The 17,766-nt window shown below is 35.7% G+C and overlaps 1 protein-coding gene across 1 annotated transcript in view; it reads left to right on the top strand.

Moving 5' to 3' along the window:
- The window catches only part of LOC118188497 (m7GpppX diphosphatase-like), a 59,284-nt gene that overhangs the window by 18,493 nt on the left and 23,025 nt on the right, over window positions 1-17,766 (top strand). Inside the window, exons 2-3 of the mRNA XM_085820763.1 lie at window positions 11,540-11,682; window positions 17,159-17,389. Of these exons, the coding sequence (XP_085676889.1) occupies window positions 11,540-11,682; window positions 17,159-17,389 (374 nt within the window). The remainder of the gene's footprint in view (window positions 1-11,539; window positions 11,683-17,158; window positions 17,390-17,766) is intronic.

Genomic DNA, 17,766 nt, shown 5'->3' with positions numbered 1-17,766 from the left:
ACCTTGCGTTTTACCTGCTTGCAAGGTTCTGGCATGAGATTTCAAGAACTCTAGCAGATTATTAAGTGTTGGTATTTCCTCACTCTTTAATGTTCTTTCCCACCATCCTCTCGTCGAAGAATCCAATTTAAACTGTACTATTAACATTAAAATAGTATCCGCGAATTGCTCCACTTTGAATCCTAGATTTTCAAACGAACATACACACTCTCTTACAGTGTCTACTAACGCTAATATCTGACTAGGAATTTCAGATTGTAAATTTGATAAATACAAGATTTTCTTTAATAACGATGAAAGTAATTCTCTCTTATGTGAAAATCTTTGACACAATAAATGCCATGCTATTTCGAAATTCCTGTCACAAATAGTTAAAGCTTGAACAATCCGCAAAGCATCTCCTTTTAAAGATCCCTTTAAATATTGTAGCTTTTGTGCACCTGATAAACGGTCATTATCCACTATCGCCGTTTTAAATAAATCAGAAAATGATAACCATTCTTCAGTACTGCCACTAAATACAGGAAGAGTTAGCTTAGGTAAGCGTATACTCGCTATTTCACAAGATTTAGTTTCCACACTAATGTCTTTAACATTCTTAACTCTGGTTAGCATTAAAATTAACTCATCAACAGTATTTTGTATGACCTGTTGTTCTTCTATAAATACAACAATATCTTTTTCTTCACACACTACAAATATGTTAATAAAAATATCCGAAAGTTCGGTCATTAAGTCATTTAATCTAGATTTAAAAAGTTCTAACTGATCAACATCAGCAGAATCGTAAGTCACTGCAATTTTCTCTTTCAGTTTACTTAACTTAGCTTTAGCTACACGCTTTTTAGTCTTAAGCGTTGTAAATTCCATTATCTAATAAGAAAGATAAAAAAACACACTGACTCACCAAATTTACTGCGACTCCGTAGCTGACGGACCATAACACATGTACGTTCCGTTGTTTAAAAATAGTGGACTGTAAATTAACTTGATATTACTTCAGTATAGAACTCAAAAAACCTCAGACTCCTAACGTTGACCGAAACTTCTTTATTGACTTTCAAATAGTAAGTTAGTTGAGGAACGGCGAAGACCACACAAACTCCGACTTCAGTGGCGGCTTACCAACACAAACTCAGAAGAACCTCCGCTTAGTTGAAACTCCAGTAATTCACAGCAACCTCGAAGCTCTAACCGTGAGCTTTAAAAACCTAACAAATTTGCGTCTGCGCCGCTCCTCGGTACAAAGAAAGAAATACAATTTGCATAACATCGAACAGTATATATTATGAAACATGTATGTATTACGGCCCACTGTATATATTATGAAACATGTATGTACTATGGCCAATGAGAATTATTATGAACTATGTATATATTATGTAACAGGCTCAATATATTATGAAACATGTATGTACTATGGCCAATGAAAATTATTATGAACTATGTATGTATTATGTAACAGGCTCAATATATTATGAACTATGTAAGCAACTATGTACTATGTAAGCATGTATATGTATGAACTATGTAAGCAAGTATTATGAAAAATCTATGTATTATGAACTACTTGTACATAAGCATGTACTATGAACTATATAACTATGTAAGCATATATTATGAACTATGTAATTAAGCATATGTTATGAACTATGTAAGCATGTATACAGCACCAATGTATTCCCTTATAGGCCCCATGAGGTGTTGTCCCGGATAGTTGCGGAACCTGGGCTAGACCCGAATAGTCTTAGTAAGCCGCACAGGTATCCAGATTCTGCTCTCAACTCAACTCAACTCAACTGCCTGTGTCGCCACTATCCCATTCTTCTTGCCACTTTTCTTTACAGCTATTACGCAGAATTTTCTTGAGGTGTGAGACGGGGGTAGGGGCTTTTATAGTTTGAGCGTGAATGTTGTTGGCAGCCTCATCAGTCAGTCGGTCTGCGACGTCATTCCCTTCGTTGTCGGAATGTCCTTTCACCCATACCATGTTAAAGCGGGCTTGATGATTATTGCACAGAAGTTGCTGAATATCTATGTGATGATGGGTGAAGTGTGGTGATGATCTCTGAGTGCATGTAGCTCTGACATGCTGTCCGTGAAGAAAGTCGCATTGGTAAGGGTAAGGTTAAGGGCATGTTGTAGCGCTTTCAGTATTGCTAGTGCCTCTGCTTGAAAGATACTGTTGCTGTCAGTGAGACGTCCTTTCCATTCCTTTACTAGTCTGCCATGTTTGTAATGAGCAAACGCGCAGCCCACTCCATTATCATGTTTTGATCCATCAGTGAACAGTTGTGTGATCGCAGGAGAAGTGTGTTGTCTGGAGTGTGAATGCTCATGTTGGATTTTGACATGCATCCCTCTACCTTTGATAGCAGAGTGGATGTGTTGCACACTGCCAGGGAGTTCATAGTCTGTTGTGCTGAACGTAATTCCTGCATATGTGGCATCTTGTCTATGATGGATGATTCATACATAGGTAGCCTCTGCCTTTATGTAATGGCAGCAAGCCTGCAAGTATCTTGGTGGCGCTGGACGCTGTTGTGCGATAACCTACGCAGATATTTAGTGCAAAAGGCTGATGAATTGTGGTCAATAGCTTGGTCTTTCGGCTGCTCATTGGTTGTGACATATGACTGCTGCGTAGAGAATTATTCTCTCTGCCACTGTCAGATATAATAGTTTCCTGATATGGGGATTTTGTCCCCAATTTCTCCCTTGAAATTGCCTAGCTTTTCTTGCAATGGTCGATGTTTTGTACGTATTTCTTGGAGGTGGGATAACCAAGTGAGTCTTTGATCCCAAGTGACTCCTAGATATTTAATCGTCTTCGTTATTTTTAAGTTCTTGCCCAGTAGCTTTATGCATGGACGTCTTGTGGGATTTGTGCCAGGATGTGGAATTACGATGGCTGTGGACTTTTGCCGAGAGATGGTTAACTTGAGTTTATTGCATAGGTCCGTGAATATTGAGCAGGTTTCTGTTGCAATCCATTCCAGTTCATCTCTTGTGTGGCCAGACACCAGGAGGGCTGCATCATCGGCATATGCTGTGATATCTGTGTGCAAGGGCCATTCATGTTGTATGGAATTAAAGGTGATTATCCAAAGCAACGGACCTGCGCAAGAGCCTTGTGGACACCCTCTTTCCTGCCGCTTGATGGTGAGGCCATTGTTGTTATACAGGGATATGAATGCCGTGTGAAGATTTCTGCCTCTATTTTCTTGTATGCTATCTTTAAGATGACTTGGGGCATGCGTGGTTGAGAAGCAAGTTCGGAACCCATATTGCCGTGGGCTGAGAAAGTTGGTCTGCTGGAGATGGAATTTGAGTCTATTTACCAGTAATTTTTCATAAATTTTTCCCAGAGACGAAAGTAGGCAAATTGGCCGAAACGAGCTTGGGTCTTCTGGGGACCTCTGCTTCTCCAGGAACAGGACCACTTCTCCTTTTTTGAAAGCAGTTGGGAAGATCTGGTATTTTAAGAGCTTGCTGAAATATTTCTCAAAGAAGGTAGGGCAGGATGTGTAAGCCACCTTTATTATTGCATAATATAGACTGTCTGGTCCTGGAGCCTTTTTTATTGGAAGAAAACGGAAGGTTTGCTGTATTTCAGCTGAGTCGAAGGGAATGTCATCTGGTGTGTTAGGAATGGAATGGTTGTCCCGTATCTTCTGTTGTTCTATTGAGTCATCATCCGGGTTATGGGAAGACTGCATTAAGGATAGCAGATTCTGTGGTTTCTGCAAGATTGGTGGTGTGTGAGTTATTGGCTGATTGCGCATAAAGCTGGTCGGGCTCATAAACTTTATTTGTAGTTAGTTTATGCAGGATTCCATAGATGTTGGTATTAGCTGTGCAAAATTTCCGCCAGTTATTGACTTTGGCATGTAGTATGCATTTTTTAGAATGCGCTCTTTCCCTGCGGAATGTAGTCGGCAGTGCCATTTTGGTGGCTTCGTCCATTACACCTCTGAGATGCCAACGTAAGGCTCTGCACTTTTGCCGTAATTGGCGTAATTCCTTAGTCCACCAACATATGCTTTGTATGCGTTTAGCAGTGCGAGTCTTCAGGAGCTGGTCGCAAATACATCGCAATGTGTAGAGATGGTGTGTATTTAATTATGGCAAAGCACGCTAGGGCTATCTGCCTAAGGGGAGGGATGCCTTTGTGGAGAACTTTCTAAGGGAAACTGGCTCGTATACATGTTACACATGGGGAAAACCACGAAAACACCCATGCAGCCCTCCCGTTCGCGGGATTTGAACCTCGGACCGAACTACCAGTGCTCAGCGACTTTACCGCTCGGCCGCTGGTGGGCCCCAATGTGTAGAGGAGATGATCTGTATAAGTGTCTAATTCCTCTGGGCTATTTATTTGGTCTATTACTTCTTCTTCACTCTGTAGGGTATCCGAGAAAGCCTTTGTTAATGTACGCAGTTTATTGCGTAGCTATTGTTAAATCAGGCCATCCATTGTTGTACGAGTTGTCGAACGTCGGTGGGGCATTCTGAGTATTTATTAAATGTAGATTGGATGTCATTATAAATTTTTCTAACGCTGTTCCTTTCAGTGAGGTATCTGGGTATCCCCAAATGACGTTGTACGCATTTAGGTCTTTACTTATTACATGAGGAACGGTAGTATGTTTTTTGTGTATTTCTGCTATACTATCTACTGCATTGCTAATGTCTTCCGGTGGAGGGCTGTAGATGGATGATAAGGATAACAGACTTGCGAACTCTCCCGATTTTCGACCGCTGTCTCGCCAACCCAATTTACAATATATTTCTCCCGACTTTTTCTTAAAATTTCCACGATTTTTATTGAACTTGGCTTAATACTTTGTTATATGAACAAAAAAAAGTGATTTTGGACATCTGAAGCAAATGAATTTTCTCTAGATTATATCTAAAACAAAACCTTGTGAATTAGATAACTTCTGCTTTGTGAGTGAGAGCATATATGTATCCAGAAACGTCCTTCTCCAGTTCTCCAATGGGCATCGTGCTCCACTGCGTGTCATCTGGCATATATTAGCCAATGAGGACAAAACAAGCTGTTATTTGGATGTTCTTTAGTTATTTCGGTCATTTTGTCCTGAGTGAGTACACGTGCCTTGGGAAATAGTTTTAGAAATTATTATCTTTTGTTATGTCTGCGAGAAAGGTGAAATACTCGTGTACGTTTCAAAAATCGTACACAGTTGACTTTCCTTCCATTATTTCCTCAAGGAAATGTAATAAATTTGCGATGTGTACCGCCTGTCGTTGCGATTTTTCGATTTCGCATGGTGGAAGGGGGGATGTTCTCAAACATGTGCGTACACAAAAACACAAGAGCAACATGAGTTGTTTTGAAAAAAAAACGAAAAATTAAATTTTTCTTCGGAAACAAAGGACCAAAATGTCAAAATGTCAAAGGACCAAAAAGGCAGAATGTCTGTTCTGCCTTTTTACTGGAGCACAACCTGCCACTGAATGCATCGGATCATGCTGCAGCTTTATTTAGAAAAATGTTTCCCGATAGTGAAATTGCTAAGAAATACTTAAGTGCAAGAACCAAAAGAGGTGCAATTGTTAAAGAAATGGATTTGAAAAATAAATCTTCAGTTATTGATTGCATTAAAACAGCTCCGTTCTGCCTCTTTACGGATGGAAGCAATAATGCCGATTCAAAACTGTATCCAATTGTTGTTTCTTTTTTTAATCCAGAGTCTTCAGAAGTTGAGTACAGTTTACTTTCTGTCCCCACTTTAGAAGGACATTCAACAGGCTTTAATATAGCACAGCTAATTATTAAAACTTTAAAAGAAAATGCAGTCCCTCTGGATAATTGCGTAGCACTTGGTGCCGGAAATGCACCAATATTGGTAGGCTTGAAGACAGGTGTTACAGGCATCTTCAGAAAGGAAAATTCAGATTTGCAGATTATGAGGTGCACCTGTCACCTCTTAAATTTAGGAGCTGAAAAAGGAGTAGCTTCTTTACCAATAAATGTGGATGAACACATTGTTGATATTTATTATTATCTTGAAAGTTCTAAAAAGGAGGGAAAATTGAAACAGGTGCAACAGCTGCATAACTGCAGTTTACAATTAGAAAACTTGGATGAAGTTATAAAATCAGCTAGGATTGACACCCAATGGAGTTTAATTGGAAAACTGAAAGATGCTGATGGAATTTAAAAATATAGTGAACTGTCTAGAATTATGTTGGCCATCTTGACAGTTCCCCATAGTAATGCAGAGTGCGAGAGGATTTTCAGTGTTGTTGCGAAAACGAGGACTAAATTTAGATCTAATACAGTCAAAAGTCGTTAATCCGGACTCGTCGGGACTTCGGCGATTCCGGATTGTAGATCATCAGTTTAAATCTCATAAGATGGCATGCAGAAATTCTAAAATTAAAAATATGAAACCGTAATTTATGAAATAGAGAACAATTATGATCTAAAGGGTATCAAAATTTGCAAAAAGAAAAGGCTTAATATTTATTTGTTTACTTTATTAAACATTTCTTTCAATGTAAGTTGTTTAAGTTTTGCTTCATTTCATGTGATAATACTTTCTCTTTAATTCTATTAAACAGACATAATTTCTTGTTCAGTTACAAAGTTCCGCTGTTCAAGTCCTATAATTGCTGTGTCGAGAACACCGACTAATTTGTCAATCAAAATTTTTTCGTTTTCAATAACCTCTGTCACTTTTCTTCGCTATCGGAAGCGAATTATAATGACGAGGAACTTGTTTTAAATCATATCAAAGACGGAGTACATCGAGATGAAATACTACATTTGGTAAGGAATTATAAGCCAAATAAAATAAAAACATCTGCGCTGAAGATAAGGGTAGTGCTGACAGATCAACTTCCAATTCATTACGCGCCCGCCGCGGCGTTCCCCCCGCCGAGCAGCGTGAAATTGATAAACAGATTTCAGATTTCAAAACATACTTTCGCTTTAGATCCTTTACATATTACCGTATATATATCGGAAATTCTATTTGATATAATCGAAAGTTTAAGCTTACTTTTATAAAATTGCTCTTACAGTCTGCAAAAAATAATAAGCCGGATCCAATTCGAAAATTAAGGAGCAACGCAATCATCAACATTAACTGAAATAGATAATTAGATAATTTTAGCTTATACGTCGATTATACATAAAACGCGCACGCGAAAACGTATTCTGCACTTGCGCACACTCATATGCGCAGTCATAAAAGGTCTTACGCGCACGCGTAAACGCCTATGCGCATGTGTCAACGCAGCGCATGCACCGAAAGATTTTAGTTTTGAGGTCCGGATTATAGATCATTCCGAATTAACGACTTTTGACTGTATTAGTGATGACACATTAGAAAACTTTTATTAGTGAAAGCAGGCCTACGTTGCAAGTGCTATGAACAAAATTATGAAGTTTCTTTCTTAAAGAAAGCAAAATCTGCCACTGTTTATACTGACTAAAACTGATTAAAGTTTTTTTTTTTTTTTTTGTGTGTGTGTGTGTGTGTGTGTGTTTTGTTTTTTTAAACGATGCAAGTAATAAAAATGTTTTTTATGTGTAAGGTATTTTTGTGTTGCTTGCATTTAAGAATTAGTTACTATTTAAAGTTAATTCATTATTAAAAACTATATTTTCCTCATTTAAAAAGTCTTTTTAACATTGTGAAAAATCTCCCGATTTCTTAAAAAAACTCCTGATTTTTGAGTGTCATAGGTTGGCAAGTATGGATAATCTGGGAGTTATTATAATTCAGAAGAGAGTGGTAGGCAGGCTATACATGAATACATACGTCCATACACATGCATACATGAACACATACATGCATATATACATACGAGGCGTGACACCAAAAAAACGAGACTACCGTAATTTCCAGAAGAAAGGCCGCATCAGCGTAAACACAGCACTCAAGAAAAATTTCAAAAAAAAAAAAATTTTAATTACACAGAAACGCCGCAATAGATTAAATTGCGTGTGACATTGTCATGGGCCGTATAGATGCAAAATCTCAACATGCGTCCTGATATATCACATATCAGTTAAGAAGAATGCACGAAATGAAACCATAACTCAAAAATAAATTAAAGGTAAGAAGAAATGTTGAAAATATATTTACGTTCACGAATATACTTATATTTACCCACTAAAGAAGTCCATATTTGTAATACTCGGACTATATTATAAAAAATGTTGCAACAATTAAATATTTAATTTGGATTACAAAAGGAAATTTTAAATTTTACTTACAAAAGGAATTGCAGCCTATACATCATATGAAGCCATCAAAATCTGATTCTTCACTATCTAAATTAAAAAGATTTAGTAAATCCTGATCTAAGTCCATGTCTTCCAGATCGTCACATTCATCCTCTTGGTTTACAGTCTCTTTATCTAAGGATATAATTTCAGCTTCTTTGAACCTTGTTATTATTGACAATGTTTTTACCGATTTCCACGCACTTCCTACCCACTTTGCAACTTCTTCATAAGATGCTTTGGTATACGCTTTTAGTATACGTATGCAATCCTTCACTCACACTCCCACCGCTTTCGGACTTCAGCTTTGAAGGATTTATTACCTGACAAATCTAATGGTTGTAAGATTTTTGTTAAACCAGCAGGAATTATTGCTACGGTCATAGACAATTTTTGACATCTGGTTTTCACTGACTCAAGTAAATGAACAAGCATGGAATCCATTATCAATAACCTTTTTTGGTTAGAAAAAAGATCCCTTACGACACTGCCAAACTTTTTGTAGCCACTCATGCATGATTGTTTCATACATCCAGCCATTCTCGTTTGCACAAATAATTATGTCATTAGGAAAATCTCCCTTCGGAATAGTTTTTCGTTTAAAAATGATCATCGGCTTTAGCTTGTCACCGTTTGCAGCACAAGCTAACACACATGTAAATGATGTTCTTTCATGCCCCATTGAAAGCACAGATACAGTTTTTGCACCAGTTTCATCAACAGTTCTGTTTGCAGGAGAGTCGAAAGCTAATGGCGTTTCATCCATATTTATTATCTGTGACCGAAGAAGTTTTTTTTTGTCAATAATATCTGTCACATATTTTAGAAAAGATGCCTTTTTATCCTGCCAACCCATTGGTAATTGTTGCCCGACTGTTGTTCTAGTACACACAGAAATATTTTTTCTTTTCATAAATCTGCTACACCAGCAAGGTCCTCCTTTGAAATCATTTATGTTCATTTGTTTTGCTATAAATTTTGCTTGTAAGCGAATTTTTACAGTTGAAATTGCCATTCCCTTTCCTCGTTGCTCCTTTATCCAGTTTGCAAGGTCGTCCTCTAGATTCGGCTACCTTACACCACTTCTTTTGGCTCGTTTCTGTTGTGGCATATTTTTAAGTTCTTCTTTTTCAGTTCTCCAACGTCGAATACATCTCTCGTCCACTTCAAACTCTCGAGCTACTGCTCTATTTCCAGTTTGTTCAGCACGTGAAATTACATTAAGCTTAAAACCAGCAGTATAGCTTTTGTGCCATTTAGGTGCCATTTTAAAAAATTTCTGCTCCCTTCTTACTTAAAAACTATCCAACAGGTACTTGTACCCAAACTGATGGGATCTGTATCTGGCAGAATGCCAAGAAAAATCGATTCATGCTGAAGAGAAAATACGTCAGAGTTTGTTATTGCGAGGCAGGTGGAGTCGTGTCCGCCTTTGAAAAAAAATTGCAGAAAAGGCAGGGGTGGGGAGAGGATGGGTCCTGGAAGATTCAGCAAATAGCAGAGGAGAGAGACTATTCAAACTGATGAGAATGCTGATTTGAAAGGGGGAAGAATGTTATTGTTCTGAGATCCCATTTAGGGTGAATAAGGCATGTAGGTCCGTTCAAGGGAAAGAATGTAAACACAATAAAATAATGTTCGCAAAAAGCAACTGAGTGGTCTTTTGTGTGGGAACGTCACCAGTGTATGTACAATGACAAAGCCATAAAAACTATGTACAATGACAAGGTTATTCAAACTATGCACAGTGACCATCATAGGAAATATTTTATTTTTAGTGCACCTAAATGCTGCACCCACTGAAAACTTAAATTTTAAACACGTAAACGCTGTGGCGTTTCTTCCGGAAATTACGGTAAGTGTGTATAGCTTAAAAACAAAGTGGAGTTCGGCAACATCTGTTTTCGTGACATCATGCCACACACCTCTATCCATGCACCAAGTTTCGACTTAACCAACCACGTCAGTGGAGAGTACTGCATCATTGAGTGAACACGTGCAACTGCATTCTGCCGGGAAAATGTCTAATATAAAAAACGAACAGCAAATCAACATCAAGTTTCTTTTGAAACTTCAGAAATCAGCCATGGAGGAAACATTTTAAATGTTAAGCTAGGCTTATGGAGATGAAAGTTTGCCTCATGCACATGTGTTTGAATGGCATAAGTGGATTTTAGGGGGAAGGGATGGTGTGGAAGATGAACGTGCTGGACGAATGTAGTAGTGTTGATTAATAGTCTGACCAGGGAACCCATTCAATCATGATGAATGTGCTGGGTGCCCAAGAGGGCACCCAACAATGGGTTCCCAGTGGTCAGACTATTAATCAACACTACTACATTGAAGTACTAAAAGACCTCGTGAAAAAATTAGAAAAAAAAAAAAAAAAAGGCCACAGTTGTGGAGTGATGGATGGCTGTTGCACCAGGACAATGCAGCCACTCACATCTGTCAAACAGTTTCTGACCAGGAAGAACATTACTGTGATGGGGCATCCTCCTTATTCACCTGATTTGGCTCCATGCAACTTCTTTTTTATTTCCTAAAGCTAAATCTTACGTAAAGGGAACCTATTTTACCTCAGCTGCAGAGGTTCAGGCAAAAACGGAAAATCTTCTGAAGGGCCTTCCAAAAACCTCGTTCCAGAACTGTTACCAGCAGTGGCAGCACCGAATGCAGAAGTATGTGAATGCTGAAGGGAACTACTTTGAAGGTGATAATGTCATGGAGAACTGATAATGATTTATTAGGACCAGTCTCACTTTTTTTGTGTCGCACCTTGTACATTTCTGAATCTGGTCCTGATAACAGAAGAGTATCATTAATTCTTTGCAGTGATATGTTGATGTAATTAAAAGTGTGCTTTATTTCTCTTTCTTTTTTTATTACATTCTTCAGTCCCATGCTTAAAAATAGCCTTTGAATTAACAATGTCATTGAATTGTCTACTAGACATATTGTAATAAACAACACTGTTTAATCTCCCAATGACCATTTAACAACTCGCATCTCAAGAAAAACTAAAGCATCTAAAAAGGAATCTGACCCAACAACAATGCAATAAAAATGAAATGTTGCCCCATTCGGATTTCAGGTTTTGAAGAGAGGAAAACTCTCAGTTTTACTGAATTGTTAATGTAATAATATCATGTGAATCAGTTTATTCATTTGTAACTTGTGTATGTTTAAATAGGTTTCAACTTCTAATATAATTATTTTGCTAATAATAATTTTTCCACCCAATTTAACATTTCTGCTTATATATATTTGTTTTAGGTGTTAACATCAAAGTTATTTATCCTGCATGTGAAAGTGATTTTTCTGAATTTATTCATCATCCTTTAGTTATGATAAAGGAAACAATACATCTCTACAAGCATGCTAGTGTTCATCATTTTAGGAGCATTGGATCGGAAGAGGTATTTACTAAAGAAACTAACTATATTTATAATATCTTGATAAGGTTTTAATTTTACTTTTTTGTGCAAGACCAGTTTAAAAGTTTTTCATCATTTTCATTGTATTTTGAATTAATTTATACTTATTTTTTACATCACATTTTTCTGTTAATATTATAGGTAAGGGTAGATAACTTTAAAAGGTCATCGAAGCACTATTTATATGATTTTAACATCTATATTTCATATAATCTTTGTAATGATTAATTCCTTCTCATTTTAATAGTAAGAGATTTCATTTATACTATTCATGACTTTAGTTATATAACATTTTCCCTTTAATTTTTCAGTGACCTTTTTATACTTTGGGTAATTTCTTCTGAAGTCTCTCCTTTCTTATAATATTATTTGGAAGTTGCCTATGGGGATACAAATGGGGAGGTAATGAAACTGAAACTTATCTCAGACTGGTATAAGAGTTGAAATTTGAAATCATGTTGGTGAATGAATAGGAGATTTATTTAGAAAACTAGAATAGTTAATAGAGCTGCTGACCAAATATTGTTGGATGACAATCTGTGTTGTCCATAGCACATAAAATATTCTCACTGCATTTAATAGGACATAATACATGATAAAAATTGTTTTTTATTTCAAGACATCAAATGTGCAATACTCGACAGATGATTTCTGTTCATTTTATGCTTTTACGAAACTTCTCCATAGAGTTGTTGTATGTATTAGTAGCAACACGAGTGCCAGGCATACTCTTTATCATTATCACGACAATCCCCCCCCCCCCAGTTTCGTTAATGGCAACTCAAAAAAATGACATCAAATCATAAAATATTTCAAAGGATCTGTACTGTCAAGGGTCCCCCCTTAATAATGAAATTAGGATATCAATTTAGAAGAGATCAAAATGTGATTCAGCACATGACTAGCTTATAATGCACACATATAAAAATGAAATTACACTAAACATCTTACAAGGACAGTTAAAAAAAAAAAATTAAAGTGTAATGAAAGAAGCAAGTTTCTTTGAGAAGTTTACATGTATGTCTGATCTTGTGACAACTTGTGTCGTAGAGAGTTAGGTAGCACATTTGTTCTGCTGAACTGTCCTTAAGTCTCTGGTTTGGGTTTAGGTGAATCAGAGTTTAAAAGCAAATAGACTGGTTTCACACAATCAATAGACACATATTTAAGGCTGTTTATTTCAATTGTGAAAGTTTAGTCCACTCTGATGAGGACTTTTTGTGGATGGCTGGCAGAGTGATGACTTTACTTAGTCAATACATAACTATACACAGTTGTAAAGTAGAACTTACATAATAATTGTCTTGACAGTATGCAACTGTTGGGTTCAGTTGTTGCATTCCTCCCAGAGATTAATGATGAATTGAGTGTCATATGGAGATAACTTGCATGTCATTACCATATCATTAAGCAGCCTGAGAGTTGTGTCATACACCAGTTCTTCACAAGAGGTCTGCAAATCTCCTTGATGGTTGTCCAAACACAGAGTAGAATAATTGGGAGTATTTCAGTCAAGTTATTAGTCTCATGAGCCTTAAGAGAAGATTTTAAATGTGGATGAAAATGTTCAACAATGCCATTTGATAATGGATGATAGGCTGTTATTGTGATTCTGTGTATACTCAAAATGCATGTAAACTTTCTGAACATTGCAAATCTCGTTTGAGAACCTTGTTCTGTTGTTATGACTGAAGGGCAGCCAAAGTGAGATATCCGCGAGTTGAAAATAGCTCTGCAAATGGTTTTCGTTTTCATATCAGGGATAGGTATGGTTTCAGGCCATCTGGAAAATCTATCTTTAAAGTCAAAAGGTACCTGTTACCTTCTGATGGGGGTTATGAGCCAACAACATCCATGTGGATTTCTGAAAATCGTGTATCAGAAAGAGAAAATATACCTAGTGATGCTTTAGTGTGCCTAGTTATTTGTGATCTTTGACAAGATTCACAGGATTTCACCCAATTTTTGATATGACACTTCATATCAGGCTATACATAACAAGAGCAAATGAGTTTTATAGAGCTGTAATTCTTAGATGTGATACATTATGCAGATGAATAAAGATGAGTCTGAGAGAAATTCGGAAGAAAAGGACGAGGAACACCTGTAGAGATGTCACAAAGAATATTACTCTCAGAGTTTTGGCATAGCTTAAATTCCCATTTCAGAGATGATATATTGTTTTTGAGAAAGTTTTATACCTCCGCATCATGCTGTTGAGTTTCGGAAAATGTTTGAAAATCCAAAAATAGAGATTTTATTAGGGAATCAATTTTGATTCTTGAAAGAGCATCAGCAGTGACTTTTTAGAACCTTGCATATGTCTAATATTAGTAGAATATTGGGAAATAAAATTTAAATGACGTAGTTGCCAAGCTGAATATTTGGGGTTCTGCTTTAAGCATATATTAATGGTTTCTGATCTGTATAAATTTGAAAATTCCTTCCAACATGTGTTGGAAATCTTTAACTGCAGAATAAATTCCCTATATTATACAGACCATTTCTGTTGATTTTTATTGAGTTTCATAGAGAAAGATGCTATGGGTTCCCATCTTTCTTAAGACAACTGCATAAGAATGCTGCTTATTGCGACATCTGAAGCATCTACTCGGATGCTTAACTGGGATTCCGGAATAAGGTATCTCAAACGGGTAATCGGAGCAATGGAATTTTTGGCAACAATAAAGGCTGTTTAGCATTTTTGTTCCAATTTAACTGTGAGGATGAATCCTGAACATGAGAATAAGATGCCTATATATTGATATGGCCCTCTAGCAGTTTTAATAAAGGAAAAAGATTACATGCTGATTTAGGTGTGAAATATCTGTAAAAGTTAAACATGCCTAAAAATTGGCAGAACTGAGTAAGGGTGGCAGGTTAAAGGAAATCTAAAATATATTTGACATGGTCATAGGAAGAGGATGAGTATCATTTTCACTAAGTTGAAAACCTAAGAAATCAATAGATGTTTAACCAAAGGTGTATTTTGAAACTTTTATGCAGAGTCCGTATTTCTGAAGTTTTGAAAATAAGGCTTTCAAATGCCTGCATTGTTCCTCAGAATCTTTATAGGCTAAGTTGTACACAAAAGCATAAATACCTTCTAAATCTCAAGTGACTTCATTTATAAAATGTTGAAAAGACGTGAATGTGTTTGGTAAGTCGAAATGCATACGAGTACATTAGAATAAATTGAATGGGAAATGTATGGCGGATTTATGAATAACATTAGGATTGATAGGTATTTGATGGTTTGCCTTAATAAGGTCAATATGACTAACAATTTTAGTTCTGTGAAAGACAGTAGTAAAATCGCTAAACAAGGAATGGGATATTTATTTTTTATTGTTTGAGTGTTCAATGTGATATAATCGGAAACAAGTCTCCATTCATATTGTACATTTTTTGGAATCATGTGAAGTAGAGTGTGTACTTCTCAAAGGTCTCAAATGCCCCAATTGCATCATAGTTTGAAATTAGACTGAGTTTATGCAATTCTTTGACTTGTTATTTTGGTTTTTGGCAATTTTTGCACCAAAAACCGCCGCTACGCAGGCCAAAATAACAAGTCAAAGAATTGTGAAAACTCGGTATCCATGTACCACCACGTTTCGCCAAGGGGTACCCTAAAATATACTTTTACCAAAATAACTGATTATGGTATATTAATCCCCACTGGAATATAAGGAATTACAACGGAGGTTTTTAACAATTTTGGCAAGATTTTAAATTCTAAACCTAACTGGAACCAACTTTTTACAATCAACAACTTTCTAATTACATTACAGACAAATTTCTGCAGGACAATTTGTCAGAAATATTCTTTCCTGTAAGTATCTGCTCTCTTTCTAGTCAGCTGAAAGAAAAAATACTTTAGCACAAAAACATAACATATCCATTTCCATTTTATCTTTGTATGGGGAACTTTTACTCTAAACATTCTTTCTACAATTTAATTCTCTCCTCTCCTATAGCAAAATGTACTGAGTGTGCTAGTGTAAGTCACTGTGAACGTATTTCAACCCTTCCAGCTTACCAAAACTGTACAAATTAAATAACTTAGACACACTAGACCTCAACACCTTAAGTTTCAAAAGTATTCCTAATGTGCTAAAAAAATAGTTTACTTAGCTTAAGTGTTGGCTCAAGAGCCTAATTTTTAATTTATACATTCATGCTGTTAACTTTTACCTTAACTCTTTTTGTCGTAACTAGCTAGCTTGCAACTTAATATCTCATATACACCAAGAATTCAGCTTTTACAAGTATGCAAAAAATTACTTTTGTGCTTACGTATAGTTAACAGAAAACTTTCACATTTACAAATCTAATTTATCAAACATATGTCATGAAACATATACAATTCATTTGTATTGAAAAATTACTCAGTTTGCACTTAGCATCAGTATGTACAGAAGTTGTTAAAAATTCTTTCACATGTGTGCCAAACTTCTTCAAAACTGTTGAACTAAAATCAGAAATTTTATTATTATACTAGGCTGAAAATCATTGCGATAATTGCATAATTAAATTAAAACCTTCGTGCTATATAACAAAACTGAAATGTCCTGAAAAAATGGAAGTTCAAGCATTCTGTTGAAAGAGATGAATTTAAATCATCCTTAAGCACAGTATAGTGGGAAATAATAAGAGAAGATCAGCATACTTGAAGCTATTCAACTTAGTTAAAACCAGAAACAGTCAATAATGGGAAATAATAAGAGAAGATTAGCATACTTGAACCTATTTCAACTTGGACTCAGTTAAAACCAGAAACCATCAAAAATTGTTTTATCGAAGAAGGGTTTTCAAATCCAGAATCAGGCAGAACTATTGACAACTGTTAACATAAAATTATAATTATAAATGCAGAGATCTCATACCTCCTGGGAGCTGTTATTTATTTCTAGAACTAGATAAACTGTAATGCTAGTTTAATTTATCAAATATGAGCACTACTGAAGAATTGATTGGGTATAGCTTTCTGAAGGAACATGTAAGTAGCGGGGATAAGGAAGAAGTGAAGAATTAACCATACTTCTGTTCAGGATACAATACATATTATTGACTGCTTAGAAATTTCTTTGTCATGATGCTAGCGAGAAAACTATTTTTTGAGAACCTAATTCAATTAATAATGCTTTGCTTAAGGTTTAAAATAAAATGGCATATTGGAGGGAGATAATGTTGATTAAAATCACCTTTGAAATTCAGCAACATAGCTGTAAATGATGCATTTTTTATCTATTGGCTAATTCATAGAAAAAGGTAATGTTCAAGGTAACATATAATTCTTTTTTTTTTTTTTTTTTTTTGTTTTTGTTTGTTTGTGCACTCACATACATACATACATATAAATATTTATAATTTAAGTAAGTTTCTTTTTCTTGCTTAAGCATGCATAAATTATGCTTATTGATCGTAATGTTTGGTAATTCTATTACTTTCTTCCCAGAAAAATAAAGGTAATGTTTCAAGACTTCCACGGAATGAAGATCAAACAATATTTCGTGATTCAGATCCTATTACAGGCTTCATACTTATTAAAGAGGAGCTCAAAAATTGTTCCTGCTCAAGTTTACATATCCGTGCAGTGGCCCAATTGCAGAGTACAGAGTTTTTGTCTATCAGAGATTTAACTGATGAATGCATTCCATGGCTTGTGAAATTACGAGACAAATGTGTGGTATGTTACTTATATTATGTATTAATATTAAATATCATATATAATATATTATGTAATTATATATGATAATTGTTTTCCTTTTGTTCCTTTACTATTATGAAATTATTTGTTTTTATAAGCTGCATGAGAGTATTATTTTATTGTAAAACTAGTGTGGATTAATGACAGATTAAAATACACTGATGAAAAATTAAATCCCAGCACCAAGAAGAAATTAGTTAGGAAGGAAATGTAGGCAAAGCACTTGTCATGTTTATTTAATTAATGTTTAAAGTTCAGTGTTCAAGGTAATATAGTTATTTTATTAATGTTTCAAGGTCAGTTTTCAAGGTAACATATTTATTTGATTAATATTTCAAGGTCACGGGTTACATTAA

The sequence above is a fragment of the Stegodyphus dumicola genome, chromosome 7 (assembly GCF_044657685.1).
Source record: "Stegodyphus dumicola isolate Sdum_Otavi_A_Nest chromosome 7, ASM4465768v1".
Taxonomy (NCBI): domain Eukaryota; kingdom Metazoa; phylum Arthropoda; class Arachnida; order Araneae; family Eresidae; genus Stegodyphus; species Stegodyphus dumicola.
The sequence above is the reverse complement of the archived record's forward strand: the minus strand, read 5'-3'. Positions and strand labels throughout refer to the sequence as shown.